Source organism: Plasmodium yoelii, assembly GCF_900002385.2.
Source record: "Plasmodium yoelii strain 17X genome assembly, chromosome: 2".
In the NCBI taxonomy this organism is placed as follows: Eukaryota; Apicomplexa; class Aconoidasida; order Haemosporida; family Plasmodiidae; genus Plasmodium; species Plasmodium yoelii.
In genome coordinates, this window is record NC_036174.2 from 204258 (window position 1) to 220505 (window position 16248).

At 18.7% G+C, this 16248-nt stretch overlaps 3 protein-coding genes across 3 annotated transcripts; all 3 read right to left on the minus strand.

Annotated features, from left to right (window-relative positions):
* Positions 1 to 680: 680 nt before the first annotated feature.
* On the minus strand, positions 681 to 1544 carry PY17X_0202900 (Plasmodium exported protein, unknown function; the record flags this gene model as incomplete). The annotated part of the gene is made up of 2 exons (XM_725021.2): positions 681 to 1287; positions 1465 to 1544. The coding sequence occupies 2 exons, from the start codon at positions 1542 to 1544 to the stop codon at positions 681 to 683; spliced, it is 687 nt and encodes a 228-aa protein (XP_730114.2).
* Positions 1545 to 4807: 3263 nt separating this feature from the next.
* PY17X_0203000 (early transcribed membrane protein) lies at positions 4808 to 5335 on the minus strand (the record flags this gene model as incomplete). The annotated part of the gene is made up of 1 exon (XM_725486.1): positions 4808 to 5335. One exon carries the CDS (start codon positions 5333 to 5335, stop codon positions 4808 to 4810), a length of 528 nt encoding a protein of 175 aa, XP_730579.1.
* A 9436-nt stretch (positions 5336 to 14771) lies between these two features.
* PY17X_0203100 (conserved Plasmodium protein, unknown function) lies at positions 14772 to 15026 on the minus strand (the record flags this gene model as incomplete). The annotated part of the gene is made up of 1 exon (XM_724118.2): positions 14772 to 15026. The coding sequence occupies one exon, from the start codon at positions 15024 to 15026 to the stop codon at positions 14772 to 14774; it is 255 nt and encodes an 84-aa protein (XP_729211.2).
* Between the last annotated feature and the right edge of the window lie 1222 nt (positions 15027 to 16248).

Genomic DNA, 16248 nt, shown 5'->3' on the forward strand with positions numbered 1-16248 from the left:
GCATATGAATACTAAACAATTGACAAAATAACGGTAAAATATAAATAAACATTTGCAGCAATAAATATAGATAACTTCCAATTATGTAGAAAGATGTTATCTTGATTATTGCCTTTTTATAAAATATCAATGATATATTTGACTCGCATGATTTATTTAAATTATAAAAATAAATATAAGTATTATATTTTATGAAATTGAATTTCTTTGCGAACTTGTTTTTGTATTAATATATATTATTTTTTTATTTTACAAATTTCTAAAAAAACGAATTAAGGGTTATTATATATATCGCACTTTGTTTCTGTATTCAAAATATTTTATATATTATCATTGCCATTGAGTTATCATTTATAATTTCTGAATAGGGAATATTACTGATGATCCTTATTTTCCATTATGTATAAAAATATAGATCCTGATTTATTTATATAAATTATAGGTTTTTATAATTATTTTCTTAATATTATCTCTAAAAATAAATGGATTTTTCATTATATGTGTTCATATTAAATTAAATTTGTTCTATTGATATAAACACAAATAATACTCGGTATTAATATAAAATAATGTTAATTAATCAATGCTTTATTAACCAAGAAATATCCATAAAATTTCACAAAAAAAAATTTCACCACGTTTATATATTTATACTTCAAAGAATTCCTAATAACTCGGGTCTATTCGTTTATTTTCGCAACATTACTCTCAGATTCGGAAACCTCAATTTCTGGTTCTCTTATCTCTGCTTCTTGTTCTTCATTTCGAAGTTTTAATTCCCACTCATTCTGAATGATTTCTAAAAATGCTGAAAAATCTTCAATAGATTTAACCATATATCCATGTATAATGGGTTGAATATCCGCCACTGAATAAGATGAACTTTGAATAACTTCATTGATCGCAGAAATTAAAATTTCTATATATCTGTACCATATATCATTCCACATCATACACTTCCATCGACTATCTGTAATATTATTTTCATTTGTGTAAAAATTATACAATTCAAACATAGTTAAAAAAATTTGATTCCATGTGTCAATTGTGAATGTAATATACTCTGTCATTTCGACATCTTCATTTATATCAAAAGATGTATTGGAATCTATAAAATTATAATTAAAGTTTGGTGGTTCCATGATTTCCTGGTGACTGCCTTCTTGATGCTGAGCATTTTTATATACTTTAAATATACTTATATCATCCACTCGCAAAATTCTTGCAAATCGTTTCCCATTTTTTAATTTATAAAAATCATTTTCGTTAAAACATTGTGTATTATATCTGCAATAAAAGACATTAAAATTATGCATTAATAATATTTTGCTTTTTTAGTTCATACATGTGAATAATGTATAAAGAAGCAATTATATATACAAATAAGTATCCATGTAAAGTTAAAATTCTCATAAACATATGTTCATATAAGTTTTCAAGCATAATAAGAGGAATAATCCTTACTTAAAATGATAATAGTGAGATGTCTTCCAATATACAAAAAGTACAGCAATAATGCTTAACATAAATTTGTGAACTTCCATTTTATATTTACAACTTTATTCTAATATATTATGACATTTATATTACGAAAAGTAACGTCTTTAATGATACATATTTCTTGATTTAAAATTTATTATTTAAATTCATTTATATATTCCATCGAACGTTGTATTTTTTTGAAAATATAACAATTAATATATTCTTCCTTTTGTATGCTAATATATAGTTATAGCAAAAGTATATTTAGTTTTCACTTAAAAATGTATATATAATTAATATATGATTTTATCGACACGAGAACAAAAACAAGCAGCACAGAAAAATAATTTTAGATTAATATGCAATAAAGTATTTATTATCTTCATATTTTGGTAATTAAATTACCATACTAAATAAGTTAATATAAAAGTTTATAATATTTTTATTTTTTTTTTTTAAATTAAATTTTTTATTATTAGGAATCTGTATATTTATTGATTTGAGCTTATTCTTTAGATAATGGTTTCATAATTTATACATAATGAAAAAGAGAAATAAATATTGTAAGTTTCATTTATTTTTCTATTGATCTCATTAAATTAAATTTTTTTATTAATATTATTTAAAATTATTTTATGAATTTCGTATCATATATTCTCATAACTTTATTTTATAATTTAATAATCACATATGCATGCATACCAAATAACCTGATGAAATTTAATTACTGTAAGAAAATAATATAATCCTCATATAATTTTAAAAATATTCTTATAATTAAAATATATTGTCTAAAATAAAATTTTAAATTAAAAATACGATATTCTTAAATCAAAATTAAATACTAAAATTAAAGCATATAATGATTGACAAATAGAATTATGCGTTTATTGATACAACGCATCTGAGACATGTTAAAAATTGTACAATTATATATTTACGACATGTATGATTCCTAAGTTAACCGTTTAAAAAAAATAAAAAACCCATGGAGCAAATATAAAATTATTTCAATTTATATACATTTAATTCTGAAAGCAAAAACGTAAATTTTAAATTTTAAAAATAAAACTATAAATGTCTATGTACAACCCGAGAAACATATATTAAAAGAGTTTGAGGATGAATAAATTATGACCAAATAATATATATATATATATATATATATTTATAATTGAATAATCATAAATATCGTATTAAAATTTTTGATATTTTGTGCATACCTAAAAACAATAGAAAAGAAAATAAAAACATAAAATACGTTAAACTAAAAATTAGTTTAGAAATACCTTTATTTCATCCTTTATTATTTTTATATAATATATACATTTCTTAAAAGGAAGATATTATCATTTACGATAGTTCTAAAATAAAATGTTTCTCATCATATATAAACGTATTTTTTTTTCAAAGAATGCCTATTTTCACAAAAGTATTTTTTAGGGGCCTATAAATGATTGTTTTTGAATATAGGGCAATAAAAGTTTGATATAGCACCATATTAAATATGTTTCTTAATAGATTTATTATATATTTTAATTGCTATATCCCTTATTATTTTTGCAGAACGCGTTAGACATTAATAACTATGCCAAAAATGTAAAATCATTTTCTCTCCACTAATAATATTTGTTATTTGCAATAAAATACATTTTCTTAAACTTCCAGCATTTTTTAGTGTATATTTAGACGGAATTAGCTTAACATAGTGTCAAATAGCAAATAAATAGTGATTACTATAAATAATAATAACAGCATCGATTATATATATAAACAAACAGCCAATAAGTAATATGACAATGAATTAAAAGTAAAATAATGTAATCATATTATGATAATATTGTTATAACTGTATAAAATGCTAATGTAACAGTTACATATATAACCTAATGAATTATTTTATTACTTAGTTTATATATATACTACAAGTATATCTATCCAGGCTGAATTATTTCCCGTTTTTTATTTATTTCATTTTTTATAGCCAGCATATAATTTATTTACTAATTTAAAGTATGCTTTTAAATTACAAACTAATAAAAAATATGTATAATGCATACATCACATATTTACTTTTGTGTGTTTTTGTGTTTTTTTGTGTTTGCATATATTGGGAGCATTTTTAAGTAAATATTATTTAAAAGAATAGAAGAAAATATAAGAAAAAGTTAAAAATATTCGACAGTTTAATGTATTAAAACCTTTGATAAATAAAAATTAGCAATCATAAAATTTTACAAAAAATATACTTTTCATAGATTAATTATATATTCCGGTTGCATATATAATTGCACGTGTGAACATTTTATAAAATTTTGCAATTTTATAATTAATTTATTTAATTATTTTAATATTCTTCGGATTTATCCATTAAAATACCTCAATGTATAAAAATTATAATTTGATTGCAAAAATATATTCATGATGCACCATATCACCATTTAAATTTATTCATTAATCATAAAAATAAGAATTAATTTTTTGAATCATTAGAATGTATTAATATTGCTCACACAAATTAAAACCATGACTCTTTAACATAAAAATCGAAAACCAAAGGCAAATAAAAATGCTTATAACAGCAATATATTGGCGTATGATGTATGTATTTGCCAAATACAAACTTAGTTACACAGAGTTGCACACATTGCAGAGAACCTAATTAAAATAAAATCCTTATGTAATATTTCCACCTTAAAATTATAGACATAATACATAAATGGTTTTATAGATTTAATTTTTTCATGTAATCAAAGATGCAATTTTATTATCGCATTGCATAATAAATATATATTAAATATGATTGTCGTAAAAACGTTCGAGTTTTTATTATTCACTCAGTAAATCATAAATATAATGCGACCTGTTCATATTCATAATGAATAACACTCTACTTATCATGAAAAAAATTACATATATATAATATACATTATATGCAATCAGTTTATTCTCACAAAACATTTTATGAACTGATAAAATCTTAAATATACAATTAGAACTAAATGCTAAAGCATAAAAATTAAACTTCTAAAAGGCTTTGTTGCATATGTATATATTTGTAATTTTTTTTCTGTAATTTTTGATAATTATAAAAAAATGTTAAAATAAAATAACCCATATAATACAATACAATTTTAAAGGCGCCATTTTACATACGAATATGAATTTAAGAAGTTCAACTGTGTTTTTATAACATTTGATCCATTATATATAATTGGAAGTAAAATAGCTAATGATGATAATTCATCTGGTTCGGATATATAATATTAGTTTAATTGGTCACATATACCTTAAACTTAAAATGTATTATATTTTATATTACGGATTATTGTGGGGTTTCAGTATTTTCGGTGGTTTCAGGAATTGGTAATTCTTCAGGTATGGGTTGTTCGTTAGATTCTTCAGAAACACCTGTATCATCATCAGTAGATGGAATAGATGGTTCATCTTCATTTGGGGTATTTGAGTTTTTCTTTGTATATATACCATAACCTAATGCACTTGCAATTGCTATTGCTACAACAGCTGATATTGCTGAAATTAACAATGGTTTTGTTTTGCTTTTTGCATTTATTTGGTCATTAACTTTTTCTATATCCTTATTTTCAACTGGTGCATCATTTTTTTTTTCTGGAACTGGTACATTGTTAACTTTTGTAGCTGCATTTGGTTCTTCTGCGGTTTGTTCAATTGAGTTACCACTTACGGTTGGTGATTGAGCATTAGCAGTTGGGTTAGGAATATTAGGAATTTTAGTATTGGCGGCGTTTGGATCACATAATGAAGATGATGGTAAAAAAGAAACGGAAAGGAGAAAAACCAAAAAAAGTGCACTTACTTTAGGGACTTTCATTTTTTAATTGGAAAAAAATAGAAATATATTATTTCAAATTCTTTAATATGATTAAAAACGTTTAATGGTAATAATAATAATATATACCACAAATTATGTTAAAGGTAAAATATAGTTTAAATTTTAAAAAATAAATAAAAAATAAAAAGCCTAAAAATATTTAATATAAAATGTTAATATTATATTATAAATTAATTTATGAAAAAATTTTATGTTTTTTCAAAGTATAATATTTATAAAAAAATATAAATATATATTAAAACCTTTTTTAATAATATATTAATATTTTTTTTATTGCTTTTGAGTTCTTTGGACATTATTTTTTTTTTTTTTTTCATAATAAAACTTTAGTTAATACTCTATTATCATCTAAAATCGCTTGCTATTATTTGGAAACTATTCTTATAAATATTATATAAAAGCGTTGGAAGGGGTGAGTTTTAAATAAAAAAATATTTTTTTCTTATATATAAACGCAGTGCAGTATAATTATTATATCTTAACGACACTTTTACCTTAATATAAATTTCTTTGCTTTATTTCAGCAAATATTTATTATTCAATGTATTATTGGCGATTAAATTGGTAGAGAAAAAAGAGAACGAAATAACTAAAATCCCTTATAGCATTTTTTCGCTATTATTAAAACATTCAAAAAATTTTGAAAAATAATGTTTCTAAAATATATTCATAATTTTTCTATTATCAACATATTTTAAATAATATTTTAAATGACATTTTAAATGATATTTTAAATATATTTTAATATATAACTAAAACTACAATTTTATATTTTACTTATAAGTTTTCTTAAAATGCTCTTAAAAATTACTAATATATGGAAATTTGATAGCATCCACTCTTTGCACCCCCCCATCATTATTAGCGATGTTTTTTGCATGCATAGCTCCATTATAATATTTATACTCAAAGCTATAATAAATAATATTATTTCCTTTTTTTCTTTTTTAAATAATTTGGTTCATAACCCAAAGTTTATACGTTAATTTTTACCTATTTATAATTTTTTTCAAACCTTATATATCAAATTTTAGATTTAAATATGCTAGTAATATTCATTTAGTGTATTATTATATTAATTACAATTTTGTTAGTATATAAGAATGAATATATTTTATGTGTATTTAAAGGTATGTGTTATTTTTGCATGAAAACACATATTTTAATTTTTAACTAATAAATAAAATATAAAACTATACACGAAAGTCATATTTATTTGTTTAAAGCACATCTTTCATTCAACTTTCTTAGGCTTAATTTACTTTTTAAGCTAAAGACATAATTGCAATTTTACGATATATTAAAAATTAATAATATGCAATAAATTTTTTTTAATTATACAAGTTTTTACTTTATATTTCCTTATTTAGTTGCAGCGATGCATAAAAATAAAATGCAAACAGTTAATGTTATGTATTAATAAAACACATTTATAAATAATCCCGAGCAAATAATATTAAACTTTATATACATTTCAACATTATATTATATTGCATATATGAAATTATCAATAGACCCCATAAAGGTACTTTTAGTACCCTTAAAATTACTAACATAATTGAAAAGAGTAAATGTATATAATCTGAATAGTACAAATATAAAAACTTGTTTGCATTTATAAGTAACATATTTTATATTACACTTTCATTTTAAAGGTTATATTTCGACATATAAATCTGTATATAAGCAATTTACATTAACACATTTACCTTGAATTATGTAAAAAAAATCATGGGTATTTTCAAAATGTATATATCCCTAAAAGCATAATAAATTATAATACATTTTTCTTGTAAAAGTACAATGATTTGTAATCATATACCTATTATATACTCCACAATTTTTTCAAAAACTTAGTGTCATACTATTATAGTATTAACTTAAAAATGTATAATTATTACTAAAATTAGCATACTTAAAAAATGCGCACATAATATATAAGAGAATAATTGAATTATATAAAACAAACATTATATGTATATGTATTATGGCATCACGGTACCTCTTTTACACTTTCATAACTATGTAAATATTTACTTTGTGCAGCTTTTATATTAATAGTGAGCAATATATATCCTCAAATCTAATATATTAATTTACTATATATGACATTTAAGATTAGTACTTTAAATATGATAATGTAGTATTTTCTTTTAATTTTAGCGTTTCTAATATTAAAAATTTAATGCCAATAAAATAGCAAAAAAAATGAATGCGTGCATGTCCATATATACACGCATAATAGACATAGATTTTCATGTAAATAAGTTGATATAAGAACTATATTTATAATTTTTACAAATTACCCCAAAATAAAAAATATTTATAAAGAAAAAATAATATTTTTTTATGTTTTCATCAATATAGACAACTTTAAAAAATATGACTAAATATAGTACTTTAATGGCATGATGCATCTATATAAAATCAAACATAATCTATAATTTTTAAATACTGTAGCATGCTTACGAAATTTAAATAGGCACATTACTAATACTGATCCATGTATTTATATCATTTTTATCTTTGTTTTATTCGAAGTACTTATTCTGATTTTATTGATTACTTTTTCTATTTATAACATAAATACCATTATTTACTTAAAACATATTTAATGAATTTATAGGTTTCTTTATTTTTTTTTATATAATATAGAATGTTTTCATTAAAAAATTTTATAATTTAAAAACACATTTTTTGGAATGAAATGTGTATTCATCCATATATATTCTTTCATTTTTTAAACTGCAAGTATCAACGCTTTTGATAGACAGTTATTATCTTCATAACAATTTTTGTCTAATAAATGCATCTCAAAATCAACACTATCTATTTAGATAAAGGGACATTATAACAATAAGCAAGCGCTAATTTTTATTTATATAATGAAAAAATTTTTTTATAGTTTCTTTCTTTCATTAAGATGTTCTAGAAATACTTAAATCTTCAAGTATATTTCTTTCTCAATACCAAATTACTGTATAATACGTATATTTACAAGAAAACGATTTTATGATAATCAAATTTCCATATAATTTCACTCTACATATAAATTAATTATTTATTTTAAAAAGCACTTGAAAACGCATAATAAAACACTTAATTAAAGCTATAAGTATAATATAAAAAAGGGGGATAGTCATGAAAGTCTATCCAAGATACACTACCCAGTAATAAACATCATTAATAAAAATATTTATGTAATGTAAATTATTACTGAAATATATATACAATGGTATGCTAACTTATGGTTAAATTGTCTATGTATGTTTTTTTTCGATGATTCACAATTTTATAAATTATAGACATTTGATCTTACGAATTTTTGAACATTTGTACTCAGTTGTCTGTTAATAATGTATTAAATTCCATTTTAGCATTTGTTTATATTTCTCCTTTATTAAATTCTATATCAATGAGATTATATAAAGGGTTTTTGTTTTATTTTTTAACTAACATATTACATTCTATACAGTTGCAAAAAAGTGTTATATTTATCCTTTTAATCACAATCGATATTGTGTAATATATATTAAATTCGTTTTATAGAAGTTATTTTCAATAATCTATTAATACATATACACAAAAATACAGTTTTATAATTTATATTAAATTGAGTGTTATTAATAATGCATATTAAAGTATTATGTATTTTTGGATTTACAGATAAAATCAATAATACATTTCTAAGTTAAGATACATGCGTTTTTCTTCTAGATTAATTATAAATATATTTTTATTTGTATAATTTTTTTAAATGCACATATAATACCAAAGTATGTTTTTAATGTATTATAGATTCGGGTACTATTTTATTTAGACAAGTAAATTTTATGTAGGATATAATTACTTTTATTTTTCCATATATTCATAGCAATAAGCTTTAAAGTCAAACGAAAAGAAATAAATAAATTTAGTATAATCAGAAAGCACAGTTCGAAGATATTAAACAAATTTGAAAAGGATGTAACAAATTAATTTAATGAATAGATACACTTAAAGATACTATTTGATATAATAATAAGATGCATAATGAACAAGACGATTATTAAATTATAAAAATTGTGTTTAAAAATAAATCATGTGTTATTGTTATTTCTATTATTGTTTGTTATACTTATATAATTTACATTGTTTTTCATTAAATTAGCTTTTTATACAAAAATTGCTATAATAAAGTTTTATATAATATTTTTCTCAATTTATTCGGGTATATACATATAACTGTTTTTCTCTAATTCTTATATTGAACATTTATTATTTTAATACATTTATATCTTTATGATCTGAATATTATATAAGAAAAATTATATATAAAGTTCATTTTTTACCCTAAATTATCCTAGTTTATATTTTTTTATATATTTTTTTGAGGTGGCGATATTTCAATAAATGACAAATAATGCGAATTCTCTTTTTTTCATGATGCATATATCAATATTTCAATCAAATATATATTTAATGATGGTAGCGTGATATAATAACATTTCATTTTTTTTAGTGATACAATTAAATTTTTACTGCAAAATTCAAATTAGACAATATTTTGTAAATGTCTTCACAAGTATTTTTTTGCATATTTTATCTCAATCCATAAATAAAACAAGTAGAATGATTAAAATTATTTTTATCTAGATCGAATAAATGATATGACTATTTGTATGCTATTCATAGGAACGGATATTTAATTTATTATTTATTAAACATCGTTAAAGTTTCTCTTATAAATATGTAATTGCCTTTTGTATTATTTTACTTATTAACCACATTGTCATTAATATATGTTTTAAATTCTATTTTATGACATAGAATATTTATAAATTATTCAAGTTAATGCTAATAAAATTGCTTTTATAATTGTAAAAAATGATAGTTGTTAGACAAAACAGTGATAATTATGTAAGTGTTATATATATACCAAAGATAAAGTGAAATACATAGAAAATATGTATTTTAGTCGAATTATGAAGTTATAATTTTTACTTTATTAAGGATGATCCTTATATATTGATGCTATACCTAATATAGAACTGGATTTTTTTTGTTTTACAAATACTATATAAAAATATACTTTTTGTTATCAATCAGTCTTATTTATTTCGTATGAAAATGTTTAATATAAAAAACACAATAGGCAATTATTGTTAAAATAAATTCGATACATATTTTTAAAGAAAATCTATTGAAAAATATTGAGTATACTAAAAGTTATATACTGTCTTTATATATAACCCAATCATTACATTTTAGTAAAATTAATATATATAATATCAATTATTCAATAAAATTGTTAAAAATTATGATTATAATTCATGTTACTAAAAATATATATTAATAATTTGATAGGATATAATACATTTCAAATAAGCAATAAAGTATTGGATTAAACAAGACAAAATATTAATTATAAGCTGGTATAAATAATAAATTTATTATCTTTGGAATAATATAAACAGATAATATTTTATTAATATAATTTAATTTTTTATTTTTATATATTAATAAATTATAATTAATTATTTATTAATAATTTAATTAAAAATAAATATATATTTAAATAATATAATATATAAATATTAATTATACCATTAAATTATTAAATTAAAAAAATATATTAAATTAATTAAATAATATAATATAAATATAATTATAACATTAAATTATTATAATTAAAAAATATATTAAATTAATTAAATAATATAATATAAATATAATTATAACATTAAATTATTATAATTAAAAAATATATTAAATTAATTAAATAATATTAAAATAATTAATATTAAATGTATAACATATGTTAATTTAATAAAAATTAAATAAATTAATTATTAATTAATATTTTATTGAATAATTATTTTAATTTATTATATATTTATTATATTATAATTAAATTTATAAAAATATTATTAAATATGTGTAATAAATATTAAATATTTTTATTTAATGTGTTAATTTTAATATAATTAATTTAACATTTTTAATAAAAAATATTTATTTAAATATTTATAATTAAATTAATTATATAAAAAATAATATATTTATATAGATAAACAATTAATATAATTAAATAATATATAAATTATATATATTTAATAATTAATATATTTTTAATTAAATAAATATTATAAATTAATTTATTTGTTTATTCTAATTAGATAATATAAATTAATTATATATATTTTTAAATTAAATAATAATATAAATCAATTTATTTATACATTTTAATTAAATAATAAATATTTAATTATATATTTTTTAAATTAAATAATAATTATATATATTTTTAAATAAATAATTAATTAAATAAATATATTTTTTTAATTATAAATAAATAATTATATATATATTTTAATTAAATAATAAATAAATATTATATTTATAATGTGTTAATTATATATATAATTAACTTAATTAATCATTTTTTAATATAAATTAATTTATTTAATTAATAAAAATAATAATTAATTTAATTAAATGTTTTATATAATATAATTAATATATATTAATTTATTTTAATTAAAAATATTATATAAATATATTAATTTATTTATTTTAATTAAAAATGCTACATAAATATAATTAATTTAATTAAATGTGTTATATAATATAATTAATATATATTAATTGGTTAATTATTTTTAATTAAAAATATTATATAATATAATTAGTATATATTAATTTATTTAATTATTTTAATTAAAAATATTATATATAATTAATATAAATTAATTTATTTAATTATTTTAATTAAAAGTATAATATAATTAATTTGTTATATTATATATTTATAATTAATTTATATTATTTAATTAAAAATGTATTAATATAATTAATATATAATTTAATATAATAAAATTAATTATTTATTTATCATATAATATATATATTTTATATAATTAATTTAATTATAAATATTTATTGTGTTTTTATTTATTAATAATAAATATTATAATTATTAATTAATAAATTAATTTATATTTTTAATTAAATTTGTATTATAATAATATATCCTTTTCATTTAATTATAAAAATAAATAATATTATTTTTACTTTAATAATAAAACTCATAAAATATTATCATATTTATATAATAGATTATTCAGAAGCAATAAACTTTATCTATTATTTTGGTTTATTGTTCATATTATAAATTATGTGTCTTTTATTAAGTAGACACTATATAATATAGTTTTTTATTAAAGAGGAAATTGAATTTAATATTCAAAAGTTTATATGTACATATATGGTTAACAATATTTTCTTTTAAATATATTTCACAAAGCTATTATTAATCTTAATATATCAAAATTATATATTGAGCAATTCAGCATATTATCTACTTCAATTAATATCTTATACTATAAGTATAATATGTTTATCGAAATATGCAATTTTAATGTTTTATAGTATAATAGAATATGTATTCTCAAAAATCAAACATGTTAAATGAATACCGATATAATTATAACCATAGTCCAATGTACTCTTATTTTCATTATATATATTGTCCTTTTTGGAATATTAATATAAACATTGCTTTCCTATCATGATATATAAGTTTATTACCAAAATTTATGGATGAACATATATATTAGTGATTATTGTTTTAATATTCCACCATTTACTTTTTGTTTTTTATAAATATATATTCAAAAATGTTATTATAAGCACCATTTCGATAATGAATAAATACCGAAATTTTTAATATTATTAGAATTCCTACATATTAAAAGTTGTCTACTCATATAAAGATATAATATATGTTCATATTAAATATCATAGATATAATATATTATAATTAAGATATACCTACATAGACAAATACTTTGTATTCATTTATCATATATTTTATGATGAATCATTAATTAATCACAACAAACATTGTAAATTTATTATTAAAATTAAACGTAATAAAATTCTTATTATCTATGCATATATTTTTATATAATTGCACAAAGCACCATTACTCATATTTTTTAATACACGTATATCTAAACTAAATATAGTATTAAAATAAATTATCAATATATTGAGAAAATATCACTATTTTATATTCATATTCTAAAAGATGACATAATCAATAAAAAACATTCAATTATGAAGACAACAAAATAAAAATAGTTTATAAAACTATATCTAAGTTTCAGCATACATCTTTATATTAATAATAACTTTTTATATTTATCACGTTTTTATTGAATTAAATGAAGTTAATATAATTATTACGATTACACGCGTTTTGACAACTATTATAAATTCGTTTTCTATAAAAGCGAAGCATGTATAAAATAATGAATTTTAAGAACACAAGCATCTTTTATCATATCTAACTATATGTATTAAAGTTTTAAATTAATTATTGATGATATTTCAATCTAAAAATTCATTTATATAAATATATATCCGATTAATTAAAACTTTAAATATGAAACAAAATCAGAATTAGACGTATCCATTTGATAAGTTTGTATACATTTATATATTCAAAACTTTACACCTTTTATATTTATTTATATTTTTGAGGGTGAAGTCAAAAAATAATTTACCTTTCGTGTAATGATATAACCTACGTGATAATTCATAATTACATAGTATGTTTATAAGATATTTTTTATTATTCTTATCAATGACAAACAATTTAGAAGTTATTTAATCTTAATTAAGTGGTTATACTCCAAGAACTTTTGTAAGTGTTTTCAATATTTTAGTTTAATTCCAAATACCCACAAATCTTTAAATAAATTATACATTCATATACACATATATTTGTCAAGACAATACATTTACCATGTTACATATTTTAAGAAAAATCGAGGCAATAAATAATACCAAGTTTTTTAAAAATCTAATTCTTTTCATTACTTTTTAATATTATTCTATGCGATGAAATGTAATATAATGCATCCATTAAAAATGCTTTTAGATATATATTTGAGTTGTATTTTTTGTGTATAGCATGCAAATGTTTGTAGAAATATATACTTATATTTAAAAAATAAAAATGATACATAAAATGTAAGTTTAAATGTTCATTAACATATTTCATAATTTGGTAGCAAATGAAATTACCATTCAAAAAAATAACCGTAATTACAGTTATTAACTATTTCGAATAATCCATATGTTTTATACTATTAAAACGGGGGTTATATAATAGTATAGACAAAGTGATCATGTAATTTAAGGAAATTGTACATAAATATCTATTATTTTGACTGATATTGTTAAACCTCCATAATCGATATACTCAAATTGCTCATAAAAATTACTACATTTTATATTGAAGTTATAATTTCTCATGAATTTTATTTATAGCATAAAATATGCATAAACTGTGTTCCTGTTTTCATTGAAAGTGCTATTATAGTAATTTTTTGCTAATAAACATCCTAATTTTTAACTTAGGGGTACTCTATAACTGTCTATTATTATTTTTCCATGAATAATCTTCTTGTATGTTATTGCTGGATTTTATTTTCAATTCATCTCCATTTTCTAATTTTATAGTATCTATCTCACCATTTAATAATTTCCGAATCGCTTTGGCCGCATTTTCTGTTTCATTAAAATTTTTATTACCTTCATTGTTATAACTGGATGCTATGGTAAACAATAAAGATAATATAAGGATAATACATAACGTATATGAATACTTTGGAAAATACATTTTTATATAATTTAAAAAAAAATTGTTATATAGACGAATGTTGAAAATTGAAACATAAAATAGGTTATACGTTTTTTGAAATGAAAATAATTTATAAAATATAATTAACAATTGAAAATAAAATTATGGTTATTTAAAAAGACAATAATTATTAAAATATATTTTTTAAATAAAATAAATTAAACAATATAACCTTCTTTGTTTTTTTCTAGCTAGATAGCTAAATATATTTTATGAAAGATATTTATAAAAAAAAAATATGTTTTAAAAACGTAAATAGCTATAACACTTGCGTTTGTTTTTAATATAGCTAGCTTACAACCTAACATACTATTGTATTGGACAAAATGCTAAAATTATAATTTAAATCAAGTATTATGAATAATTTAGTTAAGCTTTGGAATCGAAAAAAAAATAATCAAAAAGACAATTATATTTTTTATTGAATATAAGAATAAAAATGTGATATCTATACTTTATTCATTAAATGTAGAGAAGTTTTAGATATATTTAAAATTAACACTTAAAAAACAATGTACATAATTATTACAGTATTCAAAACGATTTTATAAAAATGAATAAGGGTCCATATAATATAATTTGTGGAAGAAAGTAAAAATTTGCTCTTAAAAAGAGAAAATGTATACACATAGTTGTAGGAACACACTCTTATAATATTTTTTATAAAATATATTCTACTCTTATCTTATTGTATTCCGTATAAATTAATAGATTAGTATGCATCATCACTTAACAGTATAATTATATATAGTAGTAGTTATGGTGTTTTGTTCGATTATGATTGTAGAGGGTCTAAGGCTGATAAACATCGGGGATAATTTTAAAAAAATATACTCCAAAAATAAAATATTGTAAATGTAGAAAATTTAAAACCTTCATGCATCTCAATATAATAGAAATAGTTACATCAAATGCGAATTAACAATATTAATGATTACTTGAGGAATTCGGATTTTATTATATTAGAACAAACCAATTCTATTACTTTATAAATGTAATTTTTTAAAAATATACATTACACCCTCAAAAAAAATATGTTTTAAAAGTGGCTAAGAAAACATTAATTCGTATTTTCAAAAAAAAATTATACATCTTAGCATATTCAGGATTGTTTTGAGTATTAACAAAAAAAAATATAGATAATATATATTTTGCATAATATTTATTTTATTATATACATATTACAAAAAAAAATATATAC